At 34.6% G+C, this 12,240-nt stretch overlaps 1 protein-coding gene across 1 annotated transcript; it reads right to left on the bottom strand.

Annotated features, from left to right (window-relative positions):
- LOC109712509 (endoglucanase 1-like) lies at positions 1,976 to 6,532 on the bottom strand. Its single transcript, XM_020236104.1, has 8 exons — positions 6,297 to 6,532; positions 5,936 to 6,145; positions 5,142 to 5,342; positions 4,917 to 5,009; positions 4,629 to 4,790; positions 3,909 to 4,020; positions 3,426 to 3,592; positions 1,976 to 2,470 (listed from the first exon to the last, which is right to left on the bottom strand). The coding sequence occupies exons 1-8, from the start codon at positions 6,510 to 6,512 to the stop codon at positions 2,144 to 2,146; spliced, it is 1,488 nt and encodes a 495-aa protein (XP_020091693.1). The 5' UTR covers positions 6,513 to 6,532; the 3' UTR covers positions 1,976 to 2,143.

The following is a 12,240-nucleotide window of genomic DNA, read 5'->3' as shown; positions in this document are numbered from 1 at the left end:
TTTCTTCCTATCGACTTGTTACTTGTAGACGCCTTATATACTGCAGGTGTATGGCGAGTTTGTGCACGTACCGGTTATGCTTTCGCTGGTACCCGGGCGTGACATTCCTAGCAAGGGAATGTTGGACTACCACGGGCAATTAGGCGGCACAAGCCGGACTACACTTGTGTAGGTCCTTAATTGGAAATGGAAAAATGGCATTTAACAATAAGTGACAATTACTACTTGATGGTAGGTTTTGGTTGGACATCATAGTGCACTTATTGGACATAGTAGTATACTTGTTAATTAATGCTTAATGCTAGTAGTGTACTTGTTAATCAATGCTTAATGTATAGTAGTATACTTATTAATCATGCTTGGTGCATATTTGTACACATGTTAGATATGTTTAGAACATACTAGTATACATATTGGATATACTTGTTCATGATAGATTAGTAGGGTTACATGTTGACATCATGCTAAATTGAGGTATAGTAGCTTAACAAAATTAAACTTGCAAAATTTACTTGTTGTTTATTTCAGCTTTATTACTACTTTTGCCTCTATAGCCTAGTGGTGTATTTCGCTGAGGTCGGCGGCTTATCCACTGGAAACTATTGTTTAATAGTTCTCACATCCTCTATGTTGTTGTTTTTATTTCAGAGCCATCCGCACCGGGAGAGGCTCGGGATCGCGAAAAGGGGATCGCATCTAGCTAGATAGCGAGGAGATTTTGCTTTAGATGGTCATCTCTCTATTTTTGTATCTATTGTAGAGAGTGAGAGTTTTTGTACCCATGTGTAAAGACCATCATTTTTGTATATCTAGCACTTGTATTTGAAATTTTATGATGTATCATCTTTGTGGATTATGTTAGTTATTTAGTTCTTATATTTATCCATTTGCTATTAGAATTTAGTTGTAATCATGATCTGATATCTCTAGACGCTTGTTTATTATTGCTTTAATTATCACTTTATTGTAGACGCCTTATGTGTTGTAGGCATATGACGGGTCTGGACACGTACCGGGTAGGTCTCTGCTGGGTCCCGGAGCGTGACACCACTACTAGCCGATCTTAACCGTATGTAACCGTGTGAGCCTTAACTGCTTTACGATTTGCTGCGACTCCTTCTCTGATTCTGATGCATCATATGTTATTTATCCCTGACTTTAAAGGCCATGACTGCAGTGCATCCCTATTTACCACGTGGCGCAATTTCTTTGACGCCAACAATCACTTAATTTTCAAATGACATAATTTCAAAATGACTACAGTTGAGGGGGTTTGCAACAAATCATTAATAAAATTGATATTGATTGGAGAAAAAACTTTAACTTTGATTTGAAACCGCAGTTTTAGAATATTTTATACCAACAATTTAAAATATCTAAAAAAATAATATTGAGAGAAAATTAATAATCATTTTTTTTTAGTTTGTTATGATTATGAACATGTGTAACGCACTAGTATATAAAAGAAAAAAAATATATTAAAGCTTTTTACTAATATATAAAGAGTTAAAAAGCTCTATATATATATATATATATATATATAATATAATATATATAATATATATATATATATATATATAATATATATATATTCAAGTTTTGTTTTGTTTCTCAAAGTTTTAGATCAATTTCTAAGATACGTTTTAAATCCCTAATCTTGTAAAAATATTTCATCTAATCAGTTATTTCAATCTAATTCTTCAACTTTTAAATAGTGAAAATATTATTATTTAATTAGTAGTAGGGTTAAAGTACGTATGTGATGCGATAATAAGGAATGCGATCGAGAGAAGAGCTAATACAGTAAGATTATTTAATTACATTGTTTGTCCCCATAGTTTTGAATGAATAATATATAATAATTATTGAAAATTTAATTATTGTATCTATTAAGTTCTTCACTAAATATTGTAAGTTAAATCTAACGGAAGCGAGAGGAAGAAACCTTGAGAATGAAAATACTTTGTCCGTACACTGATACAACATTCACTATATATATATTGCTTCAAATCTTGACATGGTCAGGGGAGCTTGAGAATGCTAAATCCCACTCTCTACCATGCATCATAAATGCATCGATCACATGCATATAAATATATTTTATATTTATATATATAAAGCTCGAGGCTTAGCCTAATAGTTGTTACACCGGAGCACCCGCGAGGAAAGCGAGGGCTCCGACGAGGGGCGCGTTGATGTACGTCGCGGGCTCCGACTGCTGGTAGTCATTGCGGTCGTCGGAGAACTGGTCGTTGTTGTCCGGCCCGCCTAGCACGGCCCCAACAAGCACGTTCGGGTTCGGCGAGCCCGAGTTCAAGTAGCGGAACCCGTCGTTGCACGAGATGTGGGAGGGGTTGGCGTGGACGGAGGGAAGCGACGAACCCCGGTGGTGGACGTGCAGCGGATACCGGGCGCCGTATCCGACCATGTACGACATCCTCGCCGGATTCTGGCCCAGTATGTAATCCACCTAACGTATATCCAGGTATACTGGCATCAGCTAAAAAAGACTCTGCTCGCTAAAATGAAATTGGCATGATATCACAGAAGAGCTAAAAAAAAACAAAATATTACATTTATTTTTTAATTTTTAATTTTTAATTCGCTTCTGGCTTATAATTTGAAATCCAACCAGACAAACTAGGCTTTTAGAGGTATCGTACCAATCATTTCAAAAAGATCGACCAATTAAGTTTCAAAGAAACTGTTGCCACAAGTTTCTCTACAAAGTTTAGATACCTCTGTAAGCTTTTATTTCACGAAATAAAACACATCACACTGATTTCTCGGAGTTGAAAAGTTCATTTTTTGAATTCGCTATCCAATCTTTCAAATTTTCTATCCCATTTTTTAATTTATTTGAGTTTAGTCAATCAACTGTACTTTGACTTTACAATTTTAATACATAGTTTATTTACAGATTTAGTTCGTATATTTTATAAGTATAAATTTATTAAAATAAATAATTAATTTATATTTTAAAGTCAAAGTATTATTAACTAGTTCAAATCTAACAAATTAAAAGATTGGATAGCAAAATCAAAATTTTAAAAGATCAAATAGTTGATTCAAAATGATCCATAGTTCAGATAAATTTAATATATTTTTGCCGAGAAGTTATTCTAGACATTGGGTCAGACAGGCCCCACTAATGCGAGCCCATTCGTATGGGCTCATTGCTTTCGCAAAGTCTCCAAAAAAATTTAGATGTATTTTGGAATTCTACTCCACCAATTCTAAATTATGATGGTGCATGCGAACGTTTCATGGGCCATCGGAGATTCTTGCCGTCGTTCCGTAGAACCAGACGAGCAGAGCTTTAAAGTGTTTTTAAATATCTTTAGTGATTCTAAGATATTAAAGCGGTTGTGTTTGAAGAACACATTTTTGGACAAACGACACAGCGAGTTCTTGATCTTCTCTACCTGCTTTTTAGCCAGTGAAATGAGGTCTCCAGCAGTGATTGTACTACTCCCGCAGGAGGCTGATCCTCCATTTGAGCCCTGCAGGTACTTGGCGTAGGTGAGGAGGAGAAAAGTAGTGGAAGTCACATACTGCAGGTTGCTGTCACTTTCTTTGTAAAGAAGCCCCCCTGTTTATATTAATTTGCTGCTCAGTAAGTGTTGCAGAGAACAGTAAATTATCGACCTACAGTATCTGGACTAAATATATATATATATATATATACAATTAAGAAAATGCTCTCTACATACACCCCATGAATACGATGTAAAGTTTACAACTATCCATCTTAGGATCTAGAAAACTCTTTTGAATTTTCAGTATAAAAAATAAAATTCTATATAAGTCATGAAATGATATTAGTGTTCAGTAGATGGGTTGCGTGTTAGATTTATAACCGGTAAAACTTACAGGCGTGCAGATAGCATCGCTCTAAAATTAATGACCTGGGGTGTATTGGGATTGGAAACGGTTTGATCCAGGGACCAAAGAGCAAATGTAGTTGTCTGAGTGGGCCTTGTATAGTTGCAGTGAGTCAATCCTGTTCTGCAGGAAACCCTGTCCAAAATTTGGAGAAGAAAAACAATTGGTCTTGCTGAACTCTTGGTGGAAATGTAAATTAAAATAAATAAATAAATAAATGGGTCCCAGCTTTATTTTCGGTTTATTATTTTGATTTCAATTATCATAGTTAGTTAAATTAAAATTTGTGTTAAATTTAGCTGTTAATTCTATTAATAATATAACCCACCTTTTAACAAACAGTACTGTCAATTTTAGTAACAATTAATGGCCAAAACATGTTAATTTTTTTAAAAAAAAATATTATACATCCAGATAAACTTAAGTCAAAATAACCTTCTTACACGTGGTCAAGCAAATGGAAAATATATAATAGCTTTCACATATATATCCACAGTCGACGTATATCCGTTTTATTGCGCCAAAGAGTACTTAATATTTAATGAAACATTCGACTAAAGTGATGTTAATAAATTAGATAAGTTAAAATTCAACACATAGTATTGTAGCTAATTAAGCAAAGCGTGAAGAGTAATGTATTTATGTCCGGTAATTCTATTGAATAAAAGGTTTAATTTGCTTTCGCTTTTGTTGTTGTTTTCAATCATCAAATAACTTTCTGAATGAGCAGAGAGGAAGAATACCTTGGCGAGAAGAACTTTAGTACCGATGCGCTTATCGTCCCAGCTGAAGGAGTAGTCATCGTCTTGTGCCCCCAAAGTGTTGCCGTTGGACTGAATGTACGACATGTAAGAGATGTCATCTGACGCCCAGTGCAGCCATGCAGCTCCCCACAGCAGCTCATCCTGTTTCCGCAGAATCATAAATTACTCACTTATAATCACAAAATAATGACTAATTTTTTTTTGAAAAAATAGAAATAAATTATTTTTGAAAGTATTGTAGCCGAATTTTTTCATATCATCACTTACTTGGTATCCGGAGTAGGAGGTGTAGAACGGAGACACGACGGAGCTGAGTGAATCACTGTACGCTCCCCGGTAACGATCCGCGAAATCAAAGACCTGAAACCGCAAATTTGACACTATTTATTTATTTTAAAAAAAAAATGATAATATATAACATATTATTCGTTTCATTTATTGAAAAGATGAACTAAACTATATATAACATATATAGTGGAGATTGTGATTTACTTTCATGGCTGTTTGTAGTAGTTTCCGAGAGTAAGCTGGATCGCAATCTCTGAACACAATAGAGGACGCCGCCAATGCCGCGGCCGTCTCTCCCGCGACATCGGACCCGGGGTTTTGGCTCGTCACCTTGTAGACTCCGCGGGGCGTGTCCATGTCCTCCGGCCTCTCCCAGCATTGGTGATCCTTATTCGGGTCAGCAACCTACAGTTTAAGAAATCATCAATTACTAATTAATTGCGTTCCGAAAAAGAGGTAGCGGATGGAGATTTAATCCAGTTATTCAAGTCATAGGATTAAACAAGCGATCCTTTGATCTGATTTTAATTTCTGGATATATTGATTATCCAGTTTATAAGTTTCCGCTACTTTTTAATTCTACCAGAATCGATCACAACATACAATTAGTTTTCAAACTATCAGAAAATGAGTAATGTAATTACACTATAAGTAAAACTCAATATAAGAACACTTTTTAGACGACTCTTGAGGAAAGCGTCTCTATAATATAGTAAATACTGACGATTCGAAAAACGTTGTCATATGAACCCTCTATTCAAAAAATACTGATACTTTAAAACGTCAGAATATATTTTACCGATATTTAGTATAAACATTGATATATATATAGTGATTCTTTATTTGTTGATATTTTGATGGACGCTTTAAAAAATAACGAAAGATTATATTGAGACACTTTTAAGTGTAGTTAAATATAAAAAAAAAAAAAAAAAAGTTTAAATATAATTTTGTTTACAGTGTAGAAGTCATGTCTAATGATGTACAAGTTTAGCGACCTGAACATATAGAGTGTTGGGAGTTGCTGTGGCGGCTTTTAGAAGATAGTCGGCGCCCCACCGGACGGCGGCTCTGGCGTGATCGAGCTGGCCCTGCATCTTGTCTCCGAACTCGATCACACTCCACGCCAGCATCGTCGTCGTGAAGGCCATCGGGAAGCCGAACTTGACGTTGTCCCCCGCATCGTAATATCCTCCCACCAAATCCACCTACAATTCATTTATAACAATGCAAGCCAAAATTTTCATACTTAATCTGCACTAGTATATATATTGCGGAGGGATTGCAGTGATCTGCTGCTACTATTAATAAGATAAAATTATATGCGAAAAATGGCATTAATTGGAGGAGAGTAAAGACATGGTTAGCGGAGCCGTCGGAGAGCGCGGAGTCGCCCCGCCAAGTCATTCGCTGATCGGCGGGGAGTTTGCCCGACCGCTGGCCCTCGAAGAAAAGAATCGATTTCTCGAGGGCGTCTGCGTAATCTAAAGAGGACGAGGAAGCATTAGAACTATGGAGCTTCAAGAGCAGGGACGCAACAAGCAACAAGCAGTTGGTGATCTTAATCATCTCCATTATCCCGAGAGGCGTATATGTGTGGGATTTGAGTTAGGGGTGTGTGTTCGCGCGCACACATTTATAGTGGAGAGGAGTGGAGGTTGGGGTGGTGGTTGGTCGTTGGAAGCAACGGAAAGAAAGGGGAGTGGTTTGGGGAGGGGATGATGGGGTTCACGAGATTAACTCCGGGTAATCGGATTTGATTACGTCGGTGCATGTGTTGTTGCATGAGATCAATTTGACTCTAGGCAACAATAATAGTTTTTAATTCCTTTTAGTGAACTTAATTGCTATAAAACAAAAAAAAAAAAAAAAAAAAAAAAAATATTATTAATATATTTGTTACCGTGACAATCTAACGTTGTACATGTAAGAATGAGTTAGCTAAAATATGCATTTAGTGATTCCTTTTAGAAAATTGATAAAACATATCGTGTACAATTCCAACTATATACTTTTGATATAGCAGCATCAGACTACCTTAATAGTTAATAACACCGATCGTTTCTAGAGCAAGTGGCAAAAGGCTTGTTGCTCGGTACCCGAGGTCGCAAGTTTGAATTCTAGTTGATTCATATTTCCAGCTAAATTTATTTCTAAATGAAATAAACGAAGCGGGTAGCGTGCTGCCTATCTCTCAAAAAAAAAAAAAAAAAAAAAGTTAATACCAAAAGGGCATTAAAATATTGGCAAACTCCCAAAATATTTTTAGTTTGGAAATCTATTTTATTTTAATCTTAATTAACAATACATTGAAAGAGGGCTGCTGCAGCTATAAGATGATGACACATGTCACTATAGCCTCTACAATCTCTTTTTTATCTATAAATTTATTTTTACTAAATATTTACTAGATAAATGTAATAATCATTCTAAACTTTTAAAACTATTTGAAATAATGACAAAAATCAGAATGAAAATTAATATAATGTTTAATGCAGAAAGTTAATTAAGACATATATAGTCTAAAATGCAAACGCCATTTAGGTAAATTAGCCACAAAAAAAAAAAAAAAAAATACTAGGTGTATATCTTATACCCATTCCATTCAAGCACTATTAATTCCACACTGAAGAATGTAAGATCTATATTCCCTTTTAAAATGTACAAGTAGAAATTGTCAAAAAAAAAAACAAAGGAGGATAGAATATGTAGGTGCTTCAAATTAACTTGCGGGTCGAAACGGTGGAGATTTAATTAATTTGTTCCGGTGTTGCGGAGGGAGTGCGTGCTAGAGTAGACATTATGTGCAACGGACAAAGAGCAATAGAGCATATAAAACGGCGTTGTAAGCGGCGGTAGTTTTGTGCGGCGTAAATCAGGGGCCGGTAATCGCCAGTCCCGGGACAAATTCGATCCGAATCTCTTTCCTTTCGCATCGCTTCTGCTGCGCGGTCGTTCCTCTTAGTTTGTACGCTAGCAGTAATAAAAATAATAATAAAATAGAGGTGAAGTGGTGAGGTCACGGACGGGGAGATGCGGTAGCAGGGGTTGTCACGTGCTTTATATGTGTGTATACTGTGCACCACGAACATGCGAGCTCCGAGCTCTTGTGCCGAGAAAACAAGGACGCATCATGTGCGCCGTGCATGGTAACTGCTATCATGTGAATGGCAGCTTTTATCTTCTTTGTCACCGCTCCCGTAAAATCCGAAAACGCCTAATCCCCAAATTATCGATACGGAAATGCCAAACAGAAGGGTTTTTTTTTTTTTGCATTTAGCCTTCCGATAAATTTTTATTTTAAAATTAATCCTGTCAAAATTTAATTCGCAAAAATGGTCCTAAGTCTGCCACACAGGTACTACGTCAGCGCCACGCAGGCAGGAACGGAGCCCGTATGTTAAGTTGAACACGGTGAACCATTTACCGTGTTCAAACACAATGAATGGTTCACCGTATTTAGTACGTATTTTTTTGTATATTGAAAAAAGAAATAGAAAGTAGGGATGTCAATAGATATGGATATCCAAAATATTATCCGAATCCAAACCCGAATAAATTTTATATATATATATATATATATAATTTATTTTTATTTATTTATACAATATATAAAATATTTAATAATTTTTATTTCTTAGATCTTCATTCTAACGGTATAGATTTTTAAAAATCCGCTGAAGTTCAGGTTCGGTTTCAATTTTTTTGGTCGGATATGGATATGGGTATGAATTTTTAAATCCGTCGGGTTTATCCGGTTTGAATTTTAATTTGATTTTCGGGTTTCGGGTTCGGATTTTTGAAAAAATAGAAGAGGGAATACAAATTTCCTATTCTCTTTCAATAACAAAAATACCGTACTAAATCACGGTGAACATTCACCGTGTTTAGACACAGTGAATGGTTCACCGTGTTTAACTTAACTACCGCCTCCAGCACCGCCCCGCCAGCGGGGCGCTGACAGTGGCACCCTGCGTGTAGGCTAGGGTCATTTTTGCAAATTAAATTTTGACAAGGCTATTTTTAAAATAAAAATTTGCCAGGGGGCTAAATGCAAAAAAAACTCAAACAGAATAAAGAATATATAATTATATATATATATATATATATATATATAAATATATAATAATATATATATATATATATAGTGCGGCTAAAATGCTTATGAAAGCACGAGGGGCTCGTGCTTCACTTTGTTTCGACGTTCGACTTTCGAATCGACGATCGGCTCCGTTACTTGATCTACAGTATTTGAAGTATCTAAGAAAATAAATTTTGCGATTTTTCGATATCATTTGTCTAGTGATCACTTGTCAGTGCCTCTTAAGATGAACTTGATAATGATTTTTAAATATTACAAAAATTTGGTTTCTAAACATTTTTAATTGTGTAGATCAATTTCAACGGTGTCGATTATCAATTTGAATAGTTCCGATCGATCAAACGACTTGATAGGACAATGGCTCAATCCTATTAATAGGATAGTAACCGGACTATAAATATATATATATTTATATATATATATATATATATATATATATATATATATATATATATATATATATATATATATAATTGAGCTAGAATACTTTTACAAGTATCACCCCCATGGTGCTATTAGGTTTTAGCCATTGGATCTACTTCTTGATTACTAATGGCCCTTGGATCAAACACTATTCCACCTACCACCACCTACCACAATCATCTCAACCTCACATCTCTCCATCCAATGGCTAAAAACTCAAAAGCACCACCCCCATAGTGCTTTTGAGAGTATTCTAGCTCAACTATATATATATATATATGTAGGCTCCTATGCTTTCGAAAGTACCGGGGCCTCCGTACTTGTAAGTTGTTTTTGATGATGAGACGTTTGATTCGGCGATCAGTTCCATTAGATATGATCTACGCTATTGGAACTATCTAGAAACCAAATTTCATAATTTTTTGACTTCGTTTGCCTAGTGAACGAGTAGTCTCAAAATGAACGGCTGAAAATAAAAATCTTATAAAAAATAATGATAAAGGACTCAAATTTCAAATCAGAAGTATTGATCTTGCTATTGATGTTAAGTAGAATTTTCTATTAAACTTTCATGTAATTTGGATACTTCTACACCGTTGAACTTAAAAAGATTGATCTTTCCATTTTCCGGCTGTAAAAGAGAAAAAGAATGTGGTGATGAATATAAATATCGAGCGGTCTTAACTAACTACTATACTATTATGAGTACGATCACTCTCGTACTCATAAGTTGTTTTTGATGATAGAGCTTCCAAATCGACGATCCACACCGTTAAACGTTATCTAGAGCATTTAAAACATCTAAAAATCAAATTTTATAATTTTTCGATATCATTACCTTACGATCAAAATCTCACAAAATTGACAATTTTTAACAGCCGGTATGGAATACTTACTAGTTTAATGGTGCAAAAAAATTCGAGTAGGTTGAATTTTTGATAGAAAATTCTATTCACTACCTAGATAAAGATCAATAACTCCGATCTTAAATTGAAGGATCCGATCATCCATTTTTAGGACGTCGTTCGATTTTGACTGTTTATTTTATGTCTTCTTGATGGACTTTATTATGATTTCAAAAATTTACAAAATTTATTTTCGAGAAGTTTCAAATACTCTAGATCATATTTAACGGAGTGGATCATCGATTCGGAAGCTCCATCATCGAAAACAACTTATGAGTACGAAGGCTTCTATACTCATAAGAGTATAGTAGCCCTACTCTACATATATATATATATATATATATATAGTAGGGCTAGAATACTTGTAAAAGTATCATGGGGGTGATACTTGTGTGTTTTTAGCCCTTGGATGGAGAGATGTGAGGTTGAGATGATAGTGGCAGGTGGAATAGTGTTTAATCCAAGGACTATTAATAATCAAAAAGTAGATCCAATGGCTTAAAACCTAATAGCACCATGATGGTGATACTTGTAAAAGTATCATAGCTCAACTATATATATATATATATATATATATATAATCGCTCCAAATGATGTGCTTTTATTGTAAACTAATTTAATAAAGGGAAAACTTCAAATACCCTCCTTATGGTTTCACTTTTCTCACTTTAGTATTATGTGGTTTAAAGTGTAACAAGTTAGTATCCTATGATTTCACACTTTCTCACTTTAGTATCCCGTGGTTTCGCACTTTCTCACTTTAGTACCCTGTAATTTACAAAATCATATGGTATTAACTTGATACAATAATAAAACCACAAGGTACTAACTTGATACAAAAATAAAACCACAGAATACTATCTTGATACATTTTAAATCACAGAATACTAAAGTGAGAAAATATAAAACCACATGATACTAATTTAATACATTTTAAACTACGAAATATTAAAATAAAAAAATACGAAACCACAGAGGAATTTTTTAAAGTTTTCCCTTTAATAAACTTTCTTCAGGTTCCTGCTTTAAATGTCGTGTCTAAGGACTGCATGCCAAACTTTGGTTTGCTCTTCGAACCGCACTGCAATTTAAGTAGCCGAGTGTGATGTTAATTTAATGCAATTGAATATGGTCAGGCAAGGCCTATGTTTCGTATTTATACATGCTACATCACATCACATTGAAAGGTACCTTATAATTATTTAATTTTAGTAAGTACGTCCTTCTCACCATCTTGAACATTAATGCATTTATTACTCCCTCCGCTCCTTTATAAATTAATTATTTTTTTTTTATCCAAAGAGAATTTATTAATTATTTCGTTATGACCAATTAATTTGAATGATCACATCTTGAACCACGTATCGTTACAATAGGGCTTTTTTTTTTTACAATTACAGTTCAAAAGTTGTATTTGTCAGTTATTTTGACAGCTTAATCATTCATATGATACAGATTTTTTTTTTTTTTTTTTTTTTTTGGCGATTATCACTCAGAAGTTTCATCTGATGCTTATTTTGAGATTGTAATCGTTTGTACCATCTGTTTGGTGATCTGCTATATTTCAAAAATACGATTTAAGAGTCTGTAATTAATATTATAATCATCTTTGAGATTTTAACATGAGCTAATAATTATCACAGATGAACAATTTAAGGAGTTATATATGATAAATAAGATGTTCATACTTCCCACCAGCTCTAACAATTATCGCAAAATTGCCAAAATATTAGTGTGGCATATACATGGATCTTACATATAATCCAAATCGAGTGATTTGGTACATCATTTATGCACAACTGGAAGAAACACAATTTCCCAAAACCTATACTTCTAGTTATAGTTGATAGTTGAGGGTGTGGCCAAAGGGAAC

Source organism: Ananas comosus, linkage group 7 (assembly GCF_001540865.1).
Source record: "Ananas comosus cultivar F153 linkage group 7, ASM154086v1, whole genome shotgun sequence".
NCBI classification, from domain to species: domain Eukaryota; kingdom Viridiplantae; phylum Streptophyta; class Magnoliopsida; order Poales; family Bromeliaceae; genus Ananas; species Ananas comosus.
This window is presented reverse-complemented; position numbering and strand designations above follow the sequence as displayed.

What these genes read in the sequence shown, in the direction of transcription:
- LOC109712509 (XM_020236104.1), bottom strand. Translation starts at nt 6,512, where the DNA reads ATGGAGATGATTAAGATCACCAACTGCTTGTTGCTTGTTGCGTCCCTG. An exon ending in CCGACGGCTCCGCTAACCAT is followed by an intron (nt 6,146 to 6,296) that starts GTCTTTACTCTC and finishes AATGAATTGTAG; the next exon opens with GTGGATTTGGTGGGAGGATA. An exon ending in CCTCCTACTCCGGATACCAA is followed by an intron (nt 4,791 to 4,916) that starts GTAAGTGATGAT and finishes CTGCGGAAACAG; the next exon opens with GATGAGCTGCTGTGGGGAGC.